At 39.0% G+C, this 19,200-nt stretch overlaps 1 protein-coding gene across 8 annotated transcripts in view; it reads right to left on the bottom strand.

Moving 5' to 3' along the window:
- The window catches only part of ANKRD26 (ankyrin repeat domain 26), a 126,220-nt gene that overhangs the window by 79,321 nt on the left and 27,699 nt on the right, over positions 1 to 19,200 (bottom strand). For 7 of the 8 annotated variants that reach the window (XR_003096377.1, XR_003096378.1, XM_025216290.1 and 4 more), the window contains 9 exons: positions 9,979 to 10,039; positions 9,661 to 9,863; positions 6,484 to 6,613; positions 4,718 to 4,779; positions 1,983 to 2,085; positions 1,299 to 1,397; positions 612 to 640; positions 441 to 525; positions 304 to 348 (listed from right to left, as the gene is read on the bottom strand). Coding sequence is in view for 6 of the 8 variants with exons in the window: in XM_025216290.1 (XP_025072075.1) it covers positions 304 to 348; positions 441 to 525; positions 612 to 640; positions 1,299 to 1,397; positions 1,983 to 2,085; positions 4,718 to 4,779; positions 6,484 to 6,613; positions 9,661 to 9,863; positions 9,979 to 10,039 (817 nt within the window). In the remaining 2 variants the exon portion in view is untranslated. The remainder of the gene's footprint in view (positions 1 to 303; positions 349 to 440; positions 526 to 611; positions 641 to 1,298; positions 1,398 to 1,982; positions 2,086 to 4,717; positions 4,780 to 6,483; positions 6,614 to 9,660; positions 9,864 to 9,978; positions 10,040 to 19,200) is intronic. The other variant, XM_025216293.1, reaches the window with a different exon arrangement.

The following is a 19,200-nucleotide window of genomic DNA, read 5'->3' as shown; positions in this document are numbered from 1 at the left end:
AAAAACTTTACAAATGTATATACATATCTATCTCTATATCTGTGCATGTATGCATGTACACTATATATATGCATATGCTAAAACAACCAAACTAAAATCCCATACATTTACCTATTCTGTGCACGGAATTTAGGATCCAAAAAGGGAACTTATTTTTGAGTCGCTTGTGTTCCTTAACAACTAAAAAAGTGCTATACAGTATGTTGTTAAAAACCAGAATGTTAGCAAAATTAACTATGGAAGTTAATACATTTTCTGGTAAGTAATTTATGCATGCAATTACAATTAAAATACTACAAATACCTTCAATATCATCTGCATCATCTAAACCAAATTCTTCCATTAAATCTGCAAAAGCGAAAAGCCAACAACATTTTAACTTAATATTTCCTATTAAAAGTTCCAGCTGCTCCACCAAAATTTAACATTGTAAACATTACCTGATTTTTGCCTCTCCCCAGTCTCCCTCACTTTTGTGGGGTAAGAGCTGTCATTTGTCTCTATGATTTCTCGAATGGACTTTTGCTATAAAATAGCAACATCAGACATTAAAATTGAAGATAATTACATATTAATTAAAAAGACAAATTCTTAGAATGAATGGTATTTACCTGTGAATCACTGTGTTTCTCTGAAAAATCTAAAAGAGGAAAAAGTTTTACCTATGATTATTTAAAATGCTTATGCAAGGGTCAGTGACTTGATGCAGAGTAAGTGGCTTATAACCATGCACTGTTTATTTGCAGTGTTATCTTAGCATATATGTAATTCCCAAAGACCTAATTTTAATTAGATTACATGCTTTATAGCAACCCTACCTGTGTTAGTATTGTAAAACATGATTGTTCCATCATGCACCTCAGATTTCAAGCAACTGAACAAGAATAGTCATGTGAAGCAATAAGGACATTCTGGTTAACAGAACAAGTACAAACCTTAATTATTTTTTTAAGTAGTATTTGGCACTCCAATTAGAAAATTAGAAAAAACAAAAGCAGACTGCAGTAGTTTAATGGCATACAGCAATGCAATAGTACTATTACTGTGATTATGCTACAAGTGTTTATGTAGTTATGAACTTTGTTTTCTATAAATGGAAGGGTGAGAGTTATACATAAATAAAGCAAAAATAAGGTCACCATTAAATGATATAATTTCAGTTTAATAATCCAATGATCACTTTGTTTAGTTTAAAAACAAATAATAGAAAGTTTTCTGTTTGGCTCTACTGTCCACCTGTAGTATAATTCTCAATAACAGCATTTAAATTTTTGTCTGATGTAAAATTATTTCCATACCCACGTGTTCTACTGGCCTGACTAAACTTCTTGAATCCTCTATTTTAGTCATCTTATAATTTCTTGATCCTCTTATGAAAGAAGGTATGTAAAATGTGTCTAAGGGAGGATGTATACCAACATTTTAATACTATTTTAATACTATAAATTGTAAGCGTTGTTATAAAAGAACATATCATTTGGATTTCTCAAAATGGGATACTGAAATACCTTACAAAGCTTCTGTCATCATTTTTCAGTAGTGATTTACTTATTTTAGAAGCACCATACCAAAGCAGTGGTACTCAATCAATTCAGCCCCACAAACTGGATGAGGGGTGCGGGGCCAATCCACAGGCTGGAACTAGCACAGGGTTGGTGGATAAGTATAAGACTAGTGAAAACACAATGCAAGCTACTAAAGACTTATTCCAATTACTCCTCCATTAAGTTGCTGTAGTCAATAGAGCAAGAAAATAACTTTTCTCTGAAGATTATCTCCTGAATTTAAAAGGTAAAGCGTTCATTGGTCTTATCTAAATTAAATATCAAAACTATCAATAATAGCAATTAACAAAAAGTTTTCTATTGCTGTTGAGAGTGCCTAGACTTTTTAAAGCCCTTCTAATACATGTGTATATATGAAATTAAATTTATTTTGTAGAAGTTCGCAAAGGATGCATAATAGTTCAATGAGGATAGTACCTTTGTTTGGTTCCTCTGAAATACTCTGCATATGTGTTTCAGGTCTGAATGCAGGTAAAGCCAACAAACCAGCTGATGGTTTTCTTGGGCTTTCAGAGGCACACTTGTTGATTGAGAAAAAACAAACAAGTAAAAATTATTTTTAGCCATTTTCCACAGAAAGTTTACAAATATTTAGTTCCAGGGCTATCTGAAAATTAGTATCAGACTGATTTCCAAATAAACACGTTTTTCAAGCTACATAGCACACTCAACACCTAAGGGTCTCTGCAAAAAAACTCTGGACAGAATATGCCATTATTCCATCTATTTGAAAGCAACATTACATATGAGTAATTTAAAAAGTTAGTAAAAGACCAGTTCAAATTTTCATCACCAAGATATTTGAATTTGCCTTGTTAAAACTAAATTAATTGTTATAATTCAGTATAAAGAGCGGGGGAACAGAGTAAGATAATGAAGCACATCACTGAAAAAAACTGCTTGAATAGCGACTACATTTTTATGATAAATGCCAGTTTGTACCTGTAGTGGAGGTGACGTTCATGTCCTCAATATTTAAGTCTACAAGGACTATGATCAACAGGTATGCAGTACAAAAGGAACTTCAGAAGAGCAAACAGGCCAAAGTTGATAAAACCAAATATGATCTTAAGACTTTAATTCATATTTAATTTAACTTTAATTCATATTCTTAAGTGAAACTATGTTAAGATGTCTCAAAAGGGAGGGAGCTAGCTCCGGGCACTGTTAATTTCTTCCTTACTGGGCACATCTACACATGAACTTTAATGTGCATTGCCCTATTTTAATGCACATTAAAGTGTCACTAAAAACATGCTTTTTACTTAATGAGCATTAAAATAGACTAATGTGCAAAAGTGTCATTTCAAAACTGTGGTTGCCTGTACACAAGTGTGGAGTGTACAAGCATATAAGGTTTTCAAGTGATATTTAATGTGCATTAGCCTATTTTAAAACACATTAACTAAAAAGCACATTTTTTTAGTTATACAGGTTGTAGTCATATTGGTCTACAGGCAAAAGGAATCAGAACTAGTGGCAGAGGTGAAATCTTTTATTAGAACAATGATATATTTGCAAAACACGTCTTTATTTGCAAGCTTTCGGGCCCTAGGGGAAATTTTACAATATTTGGATTCTCCTATGCCTGAAAAAAGGTGCCTGAAAGCTTGCAAATAAAGACATTTTTCTGCAAATATTTAGTTGGTCTAATAAAAGATATCACCTCTACCATGAGTTCTGATTCCGTTTTTTTTGTGATGCTTTAATGCACATTAAAATAAGCTAATGCACATTGAAATGCATGTGTAGACATACCCAGTAAAGAAAAATTATTATTGAGGATATGAGGATATCATATTGAGGATATGAACTTTACCTCCACTGCAGATACAAACTGGCATTTATCATAAAAATGTAGATGCTAGTCTAGCAACTTTTTTCAGTACGTGCTTTATTATCTTAACCTGTAATTACAGTGCATCAGAGCAGACTCCATTAATTGAGTCTGCTGGAACACGGCAATTACCGTGCTCCAGCAGCATCCTGCATCTCATGTATCAGTGTCCCTGTCCTTCAAAATGGCAGTGGGGGCACCTGAACTAAAGCTTGTCAAACGAGCTTTAGTTCAAGCGCCCCCACTGCTGATACATGAGATGCTGCAGCACTTTAGGTAGCTCCCAGAGCCGCTCTAATTAAAGCACCACCTCCCCATTCCCAGAGCACATGTAAAAGTGCCCCGTGCTCTTTAGTGAAGGTGCATTAGGACAAGCTAATGAGCATTTTCCTAGTATCTCACCATGGAAGTACTAGATTTAATGTACATTAACTAAAGCATGTTAATGCATGTGTAGATGCACCCACGGTCTACAAAACTGAATGACAACTGGGTCTTTTCCTTTATACATACTTTCAGATAGGAAAGGCAAGAGAACATAGCTATTTATGTATCTGTAATGCATACAATTTTTCAAGAAGTTCTAAGCACATGTATATCAACTAACAAGGAGGCCTAAATAGGAAATACGTAAAGAAAAAGGTAAAGGATCATATTCTGCCACATATTACTTCCAGCACCTAGGTAATAATGAGAATAATTCTATATTTGAAACAGAATAACCCAAAGTAATAAAATTCTGAAAATTTAACATGAGGAAGTTTTGGACAATTTTAAAATATTTTAAAGGCTTCCATAAAGAGATGGAGAAAAATTGTTCTTTTTTGGTCCAGAGAGCCACACATGAGGCAATGGGTTTACACTACAGCAAAGCAGAGGTGGGACAAATCTCCTAACTGTAAGAAAAGTATAAAAATAAGAATGACTGGTGTAGAAAAACTATAGAATCCCCTTCATTAGTGGTTTTCAAGATATGGCTGATTAGGCATCTCTCTAGAATGATTTCAGACTAGCATATCCTGTATCTGCAGAAGGCTGTACTGGATAACTCCTGAGATGCCTTACAAAGCTATAATTTCATTCTAAATAAGGGGTTAGCTATCAGAAGGTTATTAACAAACCTAACTAGACAGTTCCTGATATAATAGAAGCACTGCATCCCATTCTTACAAAATCTATAAATCCACCCAACTGTAAAGGAACATGAAGGCAGTTCAGTCCAGTCTTGTATAGGGGATGCAACAGAAGCAAGCACTGGAAAGGAAATGACTGAATGGAAATAATATGATAATGAGATTGGCTTAACAGAAAGTACCTCTGAATCCCAGGGTGATTCTGTATCTTCCTCCTCTTCTAATCCTAATGCTGACATCATATCTACAAAATAAAATAAGGAATTTTATTTTCTTGTACATATTTCTCATTGATTATGAATGCAAGGATCATCTACTCAAGAGCAAACTAATCTTAACCATGTGTACTATTAAGGCACTGCCCACTATATAGTCACATTTGCTTTAGGCCTCATGATTTAGGTTTTTTCCTTCAGTCCTCCAACTAAAGAAGCTCTATACCTGCTGAATACAAACAAAAGAAAGCTAAGGGACAGAGCCGAAAGAGTATATACACTGCTGAGTATCATGGCAATTAACCTTTTAGTGCCTGGCCCTAGAACTCTTGCTTAGGTACCTAGGTTCCCTAGAGAATACCTTACTAGGATCCAAAACAACCAGCAGGTTAAACAGGGAGAAGCCTAGAAGTAGCCAATAAGAAACACAAGCATATGATGCATTTCAAATCCCATGCTTTTCAGAGGCTTACGTCCTCAATAGTACAATGTATGTCCTCTGGTTGAAACAATACCTTTTTGAAATTGCATCCGGGAAGAGCCCACACCAACTGCAGAGACCTCCTCAGCCTAACAAAGGGTTTTTAAACCTGAAAACTTTCAAAAACTTTTTCCAACTATTTAAGTTGGTCTAATAAAAGATATCAGCTTCACCCAAAGAACCTTGTCTAACCTTTTTTAAATGCTCCTAAACCCACTATGCTTGGAAATATTCCAAAAGTTATTTCTGTCCGCACCCCTAGTTTCTGGATCTCAGTTGATCTACAACAATGATGTGCTCAGCCTGAGATGTTTCTGGACATCCACAGAAACATATTTTTAGGTACCCAAGGAACTTTCACGCTGAAAAATGAGGTTCTGAGGTCAAGGGTTGGCAGCCTTTTTGCCACTGTGGGGTGCTATTTACAACCAAGCCTCCCCCACAGCTGCAGAACCATATCCCCTGGCAATCAGCAGAGGCTGCAAAGCAAATAGGTAGAAAAGGGTGGGTGCCAGCACCCTGGGGATGCCTTCAAAGTGGCAAGACAAAATAAACTGAATAGGCAGGTGCTAGGACCCTGTGGATGCCTCCTCTGCTACAGTGGCTGGGTGCTGCTGATTCTCTGAGCTGCCACAGGCTGGATCTAGCCTCTTCAGAGGCCAAATCTGGCCCATGGGCCATAGGTTGCCAACCCTGATGTAGGGCGTTGAGCATTAGCCAGTAGCTAAGCGAGAGATTTCAACACTGCGGCGCTGGACACCAGCATCTAAAGTACAATGTAGGTCAAATATAGATGCCTAGGTCCCTTTTTTGGATATGGCCAGCTAAACCTATACACGTGAAAAATTGACATAATCAAAAGTCAATATTCTACCTCTACTGATTAGCTTGAAGGAACTTAAAACTGTAAAAAGATATTAGGGTTATTCTTAAGACTTAAGAGAATGAATAAATGACTGGTGTAACATATGCCCATTAACGAAGTACTCTGTACTGCTTAAGTACTCTGTACTAGCTAAACTCATTAAGATGTAACCTCACTGAGTGCATTCTTGCCATTTCAAAAGCTGAAATTTAGGGACCTAGGAACTTTAAACAAAAACTTCTCTGTCATTTCTTGCCAGGATTTGCAGATAAGTCAAAATGTTCACATGGTCCACAGTACTGAAGGCAGATTATCAGTTTCCAGCTATCAGGACTCTCATACTAGTTAAACCAAGAAAAACATTTGGGTTAGTATTAACTAACTTACTTTTCCTAACAGACACATTTTCTGAGGGATTTTGTACTTCAGGGTTAACATTAATCAAATTTTTATCCACATTTGAAGCTTGCAGTTGCTCTTCATTGTCTTCCTCCTCCTCCTCCTCTGATGATTCTTCCTAATAAAGAGATTAAATGGAAAATATCTGGCCATAAATACTACAAAAACGACATTACATTTGTCTTCTGATTTTATATTGCAACTACTTTATATTACCATCCCCAAGAGCTTGCCAGAATAAATACCAACACTAAGAATCTACTGGATTGTATGGAACCATGAGGTCAACTCTCTTTTGGGGAAGTACTCTGTTTAGGGTATAGGCATATAAATTCTTTTTTTAGGTCAAATGGCTGATTTTTTTTTTTAATCTAAGATTTTTTGGCGGGGAAAGGGGGTGGCTTTTTTGATGGGATGCACTTGACTAGATGGGAGCATCAATGTTTTATCATTTTTGCTCCAGTGAAAAAGATGTTGCAGCATTTTCTAAAGAAAATTGAGAATCTAGATACAGCTCATTTCCTCTGAAAGTTCTTTCCTTAACTAAACCTCTTCAACCAAGAATGCTTTGGTCACCGTAGAATCATAAGAAATTAGGGTTGGAAGGGACCTCAGGAGGTCAACTAGTCCAACCGCTGCTCAAAGCAGGACCAGCCCCAACTACATTATTCCAGCCAGTGATTTGTCTAGCAGGCTCTTAAAAACTTCCAAGGATGGAGATTCCACAACCTCTCTGAGTAACCTATTCCAGCACTCTACTACCCTCCTAGTGAGAAAGTGGTTCCTAATATCCAGGAAAAACATCCTTTGCTGAAACCTGAGACCAATGTTCCTTTTTCTGTCATCTGCCACTACTGAGAACAATCTAGCTCCATCCTTTTTGGACACCCCCCCCCCCTTCAGGTAGTTGAAGGCTACAATTAAATCCCCCCTCACCCTTCTCTCCTTCAGACTCAATAAGCCCAGGTCCCTCAGCCTCTCTTCATATGTCACATGTCCCAGCCTCCTAACCATTTTTGTTGCCCTCTGCTGGACTCTCTCCATTTTGTCTACATCCTTTCTGTAGTTGGGGGCCAAAAACTGGACACCATCTCTCAGATAGCGCAATTTATTTTCTGACTAAAGAATTTTGTTTTATTTCCTTTTTCATGTAAAAAATAACTCAGTTTATATGTATGCCTCAGTTTTGCTGATGATGATGAAGCAAGTGTCGCCACACACATATGCTGGAGGCATGATGGCTAGAAAGCCAGCAACAGGTAGAACAGTCAATGTCAATAAGAACCTCGGGTGCCCGAAGGAGGGCCATGAAGGCATTCATAGGTGATGTAGTCAGCTGTCTGAGCTTGAGCATCACAGATACAGCCAGAGTTGCTGGAGAGGCATGTTGGTTTAGTTAGACCACGGACAAGCAATCAAATTAAATGACATTACTGGGAGGGCAGGGACTTGCCAAAAAATGCCAGATGCATAGCATCTGTTCTTTGACCACAATTACCCAATTGTAGTGAAAGCTAAATCAGGGTGATTTAGTTGTTTCACTCGATACCAAATCACTTAGGTTTAGCTTTCACTAATCCTGGTAAGAACAAAACAAAAAAAACAACCCACAAACAGTTGCCTTGGTTGAGAACTATTCTGTGGCAAAAATCCCTCCACAGACACATTTGCCACATGACATTTAGATTTTATTAAGATTACAGCCTCTCTTCACAAACAATATACTGTGAACTCATCTTTTGACCAGAGATGACACTGACTCTAGAAATAAGAAATCTAACATTTTTCTTTTTTTCTCCCCTATTGCATCAAAAATCTCATTTAAATTAAAAAAGTATTGCTCATTACTATCCTAACTAATACATAAATACTCATACTTATTAGAATATTATGCTCAGTCATATTTTATTCTCTACTGAAGATTAGATCAGATTTAAATTCCATGAATCATTTTATCATTGTTCTGTTAACATTTTCCATTTGACTTAGTCATTATCTTTTTTTTCTTTATTTCTGCATTACCTGTATACAATTTGAATTGATCATTTTTACTTACTTTGGTGCTTGTTTGAAATGTTTCTTTCATAATTTCTTCCTGATCATGTAAAAGCAAATTCTCACTTTCTTGTATTAATAAGCTGCACACTGTATTATCCAGTTCCTCAGAATCCTCATATTGTTCCTTTGCAACATTTGGCTCCAAAGGTTTAGCGCTCACAGCATTATGACTTCTGCTTTCATGCCCTTGATTTCCTGTCTCTGACCAAGGATCATCATCACTTTCAGAGATATCACCTTGTACATTTGAGGTTTTACCCTTAATGGCACAGCTATTTAAGACAGATGGAGATGCAATTTTTTCCCCAGCTGTCATTTCAGAGTATTCAGAAGAGTAACTGGCTTTTCTGTGAAGCCCTCCCTCAGTCACACACCTTATTTTCTGAATTCCCTCAGTATCTTGCAGTTTCTTTAGATTTTGATATTCAACCTCTTCATGTTTATTACCACCTTCTCGCTGAGGCAGCCCACTATTTATCATTTTGGATGATACCGTAGTTACTTCTTCGTTTAAACCTTCATAAAACCCATCTATAAAAGACATGGGGATATCAATGGATTCCTGGATGTTCTGATCTATTTCGTCACATGTTTTCTGATTACCTTCAGGTACATTTCCACTTCCAGCTTTATCTTCTGTTTCACAATTAATGGTATTGCTAATGGTCTCCAATTCTTGAACAATTTCTCCCTTATCCTGTGACTTCTTAAAACATTCTTCTTCCTTACCATCTGTGCCATCACCCTGACTTTCTTCTTCCTCTTCTAAGTCTTCATCCTCCTTTTCTTCTTGACTAAGTTCTTCTTCCTCTTCCTCCTCTTCCTCCTCCTCCTCTTCATCATCATCTCCATCTTCTTCTTCATCTTCCTCCTCCTCTTCTAATTCTCCTTCCTCCTGATTGCTTGCATCTGAACTATCTTGATCTCTCATTTTTTTACCTTCTTTCTTGTCCTTTGTATCTACTTGTTTGGGGTTTTGTTTTGATGACTGAGGACCTTCCATTTTAGTATCCTCACCATCTTCAGAAAACCATAAAGTGTGAAAAAGCAAAAACAACATATGAACAAAAACGTTACCTTTATAAAAAAAAACAACAGAAAGTTTACCTGTGTGAAGCCCAGAAGAGGAGGAGCCATCTGGGAACGTTTTGAAAAGGAGCCGGGTGAGGGATGGATGGGATGAGGGAAGGACTTGACTTGGGACAAAGGCTTAGGAGGGGATTCAGTGATCTCTTCAGCTTCACAATCTGATTTATTTTGCAGTGAAATGGCTACATGTTCTGTTCTCATAATGCTACTTTTCTCATCTACTACAGTAAAAAGAAAAAGAAAATATACTCAGAAGGAAAAGAGAAATTCATAATAAATCTATTTTCACATCAACATGTAACATAGTAATTGATTTTTTTTTTCCAAATTGCTTACTGTTTTCCTTGAATTTCTGGGAAGCACTCAATAGCAGACTCAAGTTTGGTTTCTGCTGTTTCTGTAATCAAAAAATGACTTTCAGCAGAATAACATAACACAGACAGTAACAACTACTTTATTTATATCGAATAACAATAAATTTAAAAGACTCTCAAAATGCTAGATGGCTCCATCCTGTAGTCCTAACTCAGTCAGCACTCTCACTGAAATCAGTCACTAAGGCTTTTTACCATAAAATTAAGCCCATCTACAGTTGACAAAAATATTTTAAAATGTACCATGCCTCTAAATAATTCTATTTTTATCTGTTAGCAATATTCCTTAATGTTAAAATTAAGAATATATTAGGAATGTTTAGTTTTAACTTTATGTACATGTACTTTAAATATCTGACAGATTCACTAGAGATGGCCAGAAGACTAGTCAATATGGCACAATTCACTATTGGATACCAATAAAATTCCTATATGATAGGAAGATGTATAGCTTATTTTTTACATAGAAAAAGCAAGAAAACAGTATGAAAATCAAGCCCCTTTGGTCTGAGATTTATGGGAGCTCAACCACTTCTTGTTTCTTTTACCACTATAGAGTCCCACAGTACCAAGGAAAGATGAGTCATGGAATATGTATGAGATGCAAATCTATCTAGAAAGATAGATTTGCATCTCATACATATGTACATATTAGGGCTGTGCGAAACAGCACTGTTCCGCTTTGACGGAACAGTGATTCATTTTGAGTTTAGTTTAAATTGTTTCGACGTTTCACCCATAGGCTACAATGGGGAAGCACAAAACTGCCTATAACTTTGTCATTTCTTCCCTGACTTGGATTAAATTTGCAGGGATTGTAGCCCCTTCTGAGGGCACAAAGCCTGTCAAGTTTCAAGGAGATAAGTACATAGGTTCCTGGGAAACTGCACCTCATGCTGCAGCTTCCTGTGATTTGGCAGGCGGTTCCAGGGGGCCACACCCCCAGGAGGGCTGCGGGGCAGTGCCGGACTCCTCCCGAGGGAGCAGGCCCCCGATCCACCTGCCAGATGACAGAAGGCTGCTGCTGCCACCTGGGACCAGCGCTGGGTGTAGCCTGTACCCAGCACTGGGAAGACTGGTGCTGCTGCTGGCCCCAGGTGGCAGAACCAGCCTCCTGTCTTCTGGCAGGTAGATTGGGGGCCTGCACCCCCAGGAGGAGTCTGGCACAGACCCCACAGCCCTCCTGGGGGTGCAAGCAGGCCCCCGATCTGCCTGCCTGATGACAGAAGGCTGCTGCTGCCAGCTGGGACTGGCACGGGGTGCAGCTTGTGCCAAGTGCCAGGAAGATTGGTGCTGCCGCTGGTGCCAGCTGACAGCGACAGCACGCTGTCATCCGGCATGCAGATCCAGCAGCCCACACCCCCAGGAGGGTTGGGGGCTGTGCCAGAATCCTCCCGGAGAGGTGCAGCCCCCAGATCTGCGCCGGATGACATGAGGCTACTGCTGTCGGCTGGGACCAGCGCTGAAGCCAACTAAGCCCGGCTTCGAAACTCAAAACGTTTTGAAACTTTCAAAACGTTTCGAGTGCCCTTGTTTTGTTTCAAAACTGTTTCGATGGCTTTTGTTTCCTTTTGATTTTGCTGTTTCAAGCTCAAAATGCATCCAAACAGCTTTGAAACGAAACACCCGGTGAAACGTCGCACAGCCCTAATACATATATTTCAAGTTGAATCACACAGACAGACATATACACAAACAAGAACTTTGAGTGCTTCTCTTTTTGGTTTTGGTTTTTATTTTTCGTATTATGGAAACTTTTGTCTTCGTAGCTGCAAGTGCTCTGATGTGAAAAGCTATGAATTCAGAGTCTTTTTATGTAAGACTACAGCACAGGCCTGCAAAAAGCTGGGGCAGACTTACAGTCTCTAATCTTCTTATAGAAGTTAAAAACGGGAAGGCTCTCTCTGCCCTAAGACAGCAGTCTTTATTTTTAGCTAGATGTTCTATACTAGCTGGTATAAACAAAATTTAATATATTCCTAAACCCTTTTAAACAATATCTGAGATGAAACTGATTGACCTTTCATGCCTCTAACAAGTGGAATACATAGAGATTTGAGGAAACCCTGAAGGTTTTTTCTTTTGTAACTAAAGACTACAGTCCTACAAACATTTAATACAGGACGTTGGCAACCTGTAGCCCAGAGGTCAGATCCAGCCCATGAAGAGATGGTTCTGGCCTGTGGCGCACACTCCAACCAAAGCAGCAGAGGAGGCATCCCCAAGGTTCTACTGTCTCCATGTTCCATTTATTCCTTTTGCTGAAGCAGAGAAAGTAGTCCCAGAGTCCTACCTCCTGATTATTCCCCCCTCAACAAAACCAAAACCTCAACAGGCCAAAAATGTAGGCAGAAAGTCCTGGTCCATGAGTAGGGCTCCCATACTGTAATGCAAATGAACAACAACTCAGTGCTGTCTTTCTTTCCTAGAAGGTGTAGCCTCTTCCTCTGTAACAAACTAGCAGCAAATATATTTTAATCTTCAAATCCCCTCTCAAAATTAATCTCTTCTGGTTAGCCTTTCCTACTAATCGTCATGTATAGCTTTCTGTTACCACAGTCAAGCTTAATGAGGAGTATTTTATTTGTAAGAGCAATTAAACTAGACAAAAAATAGCCAGGAGTCTTAAAAATGGTATCTTGCTTATAAACAGTATCTTTCTCTCTCTGTTTTTTTTTAATCTCTTTTCCTCATCCTCATGATCTATTGCCACTTTCCCTTGTGTTCTTTATCCAACTTAGGTAATAAGTACAGGCAGTCCTCGAGTTACATTTCAAGTTACAACATATCACACTTACAATGTTTAGAAATTGACACTGTTTCAACTTTCTGACCTCAGCTTCGACCTGACAACGTTTGATCCAACGCAATGCCACGCCAGCAGACAAGTTTGCTGCATCACCCATCTCCCTGGAGAACACCTGTCAAACTTCCTTGGACACTTTCTTTAAGAAAGCAGACAAGACTCCAGAAAAACCTGCAGCCGAGACTCCTGAGAAGACTCCAGTCAAGAACCCTCTAAAAAATCCAACTAAGAGCCCTTCAAAAAGTCCAGCAAAGTCACCTAAAAAAATTCTTCCAAATCAATATGATTGCTATTTACAATATAAATACATTAATGTAGTTAAATTACTCATCTATAATTCATTAAGTATAAAATTCTGGGTTATTTTTGATGAACATACAGTATTGGGCTTTGGTTCAGGAACCAATCCCCCATTTATAACATTGTTTCCTATAGGAAAATTGGTTCGGTTACAACATTTCAACTTAAGACACGTTTTTTCAGGAACCAATTGTGTCGTAAGTCTGAGGACTGCCTGTACTTCAAAAACATGTTTCATGACTGTAAGATATCATACATATCCCCTATGACATTTCAAATATCATGCATTTTCCCCTAAGACATTTCAAATAAAGAAAAGAGCCGTCAAATTTAGTATATTCTGTTATATAGAGTTCAGTGACGGAACATACAATCAAGGGTGCCGTGATATCAAAATTAACAGGTATAGCCTTCATTAGGAACCTTCTATAACCTTGATATCCTTAACACGTCTCCCTCCTACTTTCCCCTTTATTTTTTCCCCATCTCTTCAGTTTCACCTGCCACCCCTGCTGTATTCCTCACATACTACTATTTCAATTTCGCCTCTCAGGCAATCTTCATCTCTACCTTTGTTCCTTGCCATGACTGTTGTAGCTCACAACTGAAGAGCTGGGATTTCCTAGTTCTTCAGATTTAAGCATTGTTATAAATATTGCAACTCATTATTTAAACAATCAGTCTATTGTGCGTGTTTTACAGAACAATGTAAACATATTTTTTAGCCTCATTAACAATACATCTCATATAAAACCTCCCTTAAAGCATCTGTTTAATGTTGCAAACATTGCTTCATCTACTGCTAACTTGGTATTGTTTTTTATTCAGTGGAGCACATATGAAAGGTGTTGTACAAAAAAAATTAGAGAAAACTTACTTAATACTCATTGAAAAACCCTATGTCCTGGCTTTTGTTTAGCGCTGGCAGCCTAACTTATTTAAATAAATTAAGCCAGATTTGAAAAAGACTGCTCATGTTACGCCTGCATTCATTACTAATCTTATGTGGATCCTGAAACAGTATCTCACAGGGCAAGCAATAACTTGCCAGCATATCCAAAATAAATACTTTGGTCTCAGTTGGAGAATTTAATTTTACACAGTATGATGGATCCAGATGTACATGCACAGAGGTTTATGGCATCACAAACCTCTGTGTCGCTACAAATTTGTGCCGCTGCAAATGCACACCCCTGTTCATGTGAACGTGGCCTATGTAGCTATAGGAAATACCTAACATTGACTGGGATAACTTTTAAGGTTATAAGGGGACTGAGAATTTTTAGACGTCCCCAAATAGTGGAACTGCTTATTCTTGGAGTCTCTTGACCATCAGCCTTAATAATTAAGGTGTAGCTAATTCAAAAGCCAAAACAGAATGGTTTGTTGATTCCATGGTCTAATGCAGTGGTTCTCAACTTTTTTTGTACCAGGACCTATATGTAAACATCGATGGCCAGTCCTGACCTGCTGCCCCCATGCCTCAGCCCCACAATGTGTGGGGCAGGGGGTGGATGTGTGGGGAGAAGGGGGGCACAGTTTCCCACATTTTTCTCCTTTAAAAGAGAATCCATTTTTAAAGTCGTTGATCCAATTTTGCACGGTTGTTGGTAGAGTCTCCCACTGCCTGAAGAAGGGTGTTTATGCCCAAAAGCTTGCAAACAACTTTTTTCCAACTATTTAGTTAGTCTAATAAAATATATCACATCTATCTAAAGAACCTTTCCTGCCTTGATCCATGTTTAAAGTTTGTTCGCAACCCTTTTGTATATTCTTGCAACCCACAAGTTGAGAAACGCTGATTTAATGGACACATCTGCAAGTCCTCATGTAATGCAGGCTGATCACAGACACCTGAGAGGATGAACTCTTTCAGGAAATACACTAAGGGCGCATCTACACGAGATGCATTAGTGATCGTTACCCAAATTTAATGCGCATTACAGGCACACATCTACACATGTGCACCCTTAATGTGCATTAAAAATGGCAATATTAAATTAATTGCGCCTAAATTAGATACCTTCAATAAGTTAGTCTCAATTAATTAAACCGCATTAACACACGTGTAAACTAACTTTAGTGCTGGGTCTGCCCAGCCACTAGGGGCATATAGCAGGGCTGCAGGGACCTGGCACTAACTTTAGTCGCTGCAAATGTAGACACCTGCCAAAAACTGCTTAATGTGCAAAATTGCTTAAACATGCTTAAATGCAGACGTAGACACGGCCTAACTGTATAACAAGTAAAAAGATAGATTTAAGACTCATAGACTCATGCCAGGGTCAGCGGATCATCGAGTCCGACCCCCTGTCTAGGCAGGAAACAGTGCTGGGGTCAGATGACCCCAGCCAGATGCCTATCCAGCCTTCTCTTAAAGTCCCCCAAGGTAGGGGAGAGCACCACCTCCCTTTGAAACCCATTCCAAATTTTGGCCACCCTTACCGTGAAGAAGGTTTCCCTGATATCTAGCCTAAATCTGCTCTCTGTCAGTTTGTGACCATTGTTCCTCGTTACCCCAAAAGGCGCCCTGGTGAACAGAGCATCTCCGATCCCTTGCTGCATCCCCCTAATGAATTTGTAGGTGGCCACAAGATCACCTCTCGACGTTCTCTTGTGGAGACTGAAGAGGTCCAGGTCCCTCAGTCTCTCCTCATAGGGCTTGTTCTGGAAGCTCCTAACAATGCGAGTGACTCTCCTCTAGACCCTCTCAAGTCTATCAACATCCTTCTTGAAGTATGACACCCAAAACTGGACACAGTACTCCAACTGCGGTCTGACCAATGCCGCATAGAGGGGAAGTATCACCTCCTCGATTCTATTTATCTGCTGATGCATGATAAAGTGCGGTTAGCTTTGCTGATAATTTTGTAATACTGACAACTCATGTTCATCTTGGAGTCCACTATGACTGAGATCCCTTTCTGCTTCTGTGCTGCTGAGAAGGTCACTTCCCAGCCAGTAGGTGTGCTGGATATTTTTTTGCCCTAGGTGAAGAACTCTGTACTTGTCCTTGTTGTACTGCATCCTATTGTGTCCTGCCCACTTTTCTAACCTGTCCAGATCTGCTTGCAATTGTTCCCTACTCTCCAGAGTGTGCACTTCACCCCACAATTTAGTATCATCCACAAACTTGGACAGAGTACAGTTCACACCCACACCCAAGTCACTGATGAAGATATTGAAGAGTACAGGTCCAAGGACCGAAACCAGCAGGACCCCACTACCCACATCCTTCCAGGTTGATACCAACCCGTCTACTACCACTCTCTGGGTGTGACCACTAAACCAATTTGCCACCCAGCGGACCATGTAAACATCTATGTCACAGCCTCTTAATTTATTTATGAGAATGGGATGGGATACCATATCAAAGGCCTTGCTAAAATCCAAGAAAACAACATCCACCTCTACTCCTGTGTCTAAGCATTTTGTGACCCTGTCATAAAATGAACCCAGATTGGTCAGGCATGATCTACCTACTACGAATCCATGCTGGTTTCCATGCTGCATTATTTTTCATGCTGGACTCCCACAAATATGATCTTTCATAATCTTTTCAAAGACCTTTCTAAGGATGGAGGTGAGACTGACTGGCCTATAATTACTCGGATCCTCCTTCCTCCCCTTCATGAAAATAGGGACCCCATTGACCCTTTTCCAGTCCTCTGGGACCTGACCCAAGCACCATGAGTGCTCAAATAGCCATGCCGGTGCTTCTGCTATGACACTGGCCAATTCCTTCAGTACTCTCAGTTGCAGCTCATCCGGGTCTGCTGACCTGAACAAATCCAGTGCATCCAAGTGACTCCGCACCAAGTCAGTGTCAATAGTTGGTGGGCTGGTGATGCCCATCTAACAACCCATTAGGAGACTTATCTTGATCCCTGTTCAGGAACACCGAGGCAAAAAACTCATTGAATACCTCAGCCTTGTCCCCCCTGTCTGTCACTAATTGCTCTTTCTTGTTCAGTAGGGGTCATATGCTCCCCTACGCCTTCCTTTTACGTACATACCTAAAAAAAAGACTTTTTGTTTCTTTAATTTGTGTTGCCAGCCTCAGGTCTGTAGTTGCTTTGGCTTTTCTAAATGCCTCCCTGTAAGTGTGGGCCAAGTAAGTATACTCCTCCTTGGTAGTTTCCCAACTCTTGGCTGTACATTATCTAGATTTTAGTTTATAGCCAGTCTGATGATGATAATATTATAGCAGCTTGTTTATACAGACAAACAAGGATTTAAATAAAAATTTAGCTACAGCCACAACTAAAGGAAAGCAAGGAAAACTTTCTAATGAAATCATGTTGGAATCATGTATGTATTAATTTTTGTAATTATTATGAAAGAGATTACTATTAATAGTAATCACCTCTCTCCATTAGGGATCTTTCAGTGAAGTCAGCATGCTGAAGTTTTGGAGATGTAAACATTTCATTAGCCAAGATACACTAATTTAGAGAGATTGGGTGACACAAACTAGTATTCAAAAACAGATTTTTTTTTTTTTTTTTTAAGTAAAAAGGGGTACAGGAAAACCAGTAACTTTAATTCCTTGACGTTTAATGTTCTACTCTTCAGTGTTCATTATAGCACTTAAGTTCTTTTTAAAAAAATAAAATCATATGCATATGTAGCAAATTTCTACTGTCATTCTTCTGACTTGCAGTAATTGCAGACTTTACTTTTTGTTTGCTTAAAAGACAAATTTGCGGAGGCTCATGAGCCTCCTCACACCCTGTGAAATAAATAGGCTACTTCTTTATATGCCAACTGCTCCAATCACAACTATTAGCAGTTTTTTGAAACACAAAAAATCTCACAGTATGCACCCAAATGGACCACACTGCAAGTAATATACGATAATTTTCTTTTGATCAGAGTGACCATTGGGACTATACCCAGGCTCTGCGTATATTTATGTGCACTTGCCATTCCAGGGCAGAATAACCAAATGGGCTCCCTTGCCACTCACTTCCTTCTTGCCACCACTGTAACAGACAAGAATTAGCAGCTTCAGCTTGTGATCCTAGTGCTAATACTTAAAATTTTATTTTATTTATCCAGTTGACAAAATGTAAAATAATAGGCAAAAAGCTGAGAATCTTCAGCTCCAAATCACGGACCTTATTGTTAAGGAAAAATTGACAACTTAAGTCCTGCTACATCTCTAAGGCAGTATGAATGTTATATCTCTTAACACCAGTTTTGCATTTGGGAAGGCCACATTCTTTACAATTGCTTCATCTGCAAATTTTTCTCCCAACAGGCCTAAAAAGCCAGAGATGCTTGCCTGAAATAATTTCTGCAGAAGAATCAATGTCAGGCAATCCCAATTCAGATTTGGGATTTGAAAGGTGATTGAACTACTCACAAACCAGACTGGACTGGTGGTCATGTTAGAAATATCCCTTCTAGTGCTCCAATCTTCACAGTTACTAGGAGGCCCCAGCCAGTTCCTCCTACTGGCTAAGGCAGAAAGAACTATTAGTAGTCCAAACTCAGCAGCAAATTTCTTCTTTGGTAGCACAGTATATAGGTTGTCATACTTCTAACTCATCCACAGTCTTTCCTTTAAAGCTTGACCTATACTGAAGTTCAGCTCTACTGCCTAATGCATGTTCTTTGGCATCAGCAAGCACCATGCAAGACAAGTTTAGTCACTGAAACTTCTGTACATTCAGATATTACACTGATACAATCCATGATGATGGATTCAAATTAGAGATGAATCCAACATCAGCTATGTTCTCCATGCTGCCACCTTGGTATCACCTACAACTACAAATTCTGGAGACTTGGCTATTATGCCTAAAACACTGAGTTGACATTGATAACAGCTCCAAGACTGTGTCAGTACTGGATCTGAGGATAATAAAAAAAAAAGATTATACTGTGTCAACCTCCACCAACACTATCTCACTGAAGATTGTTCCAGTCTCCTCAACATTCTTAAGTTTCTCAGATAGTGTCCTCCTCATAAGGAAGCTTACTGTTTGATCTTCCTTATTAGTCCATAGCAGGAAACCTTCTCCCAGTGAGTTATGTCTCAATCCCATGGGTCAATCCATGAATGCAAACCAG

Source organism: Alligator sinensis, unplaced genomic scaffold, assembly GCF_000455745.1.
Source record: "Alligator sinensis unplaced genomic scaffold, ASM45574v1 scaffold790_1, whole genome shotgun sequence".
Classification (NCBI taxonomy): domain Eukaryota; kingdom Metazoa; phylum Chordata; order Crocodylia; family Alligatoridae; genus Alligator; species Alligator sinensis.
The sequence above is the reverse complement of the archived record's forward strand: the minus strand, read 5'-3'. Positions and strand labels throughout refer to the sequence as shown.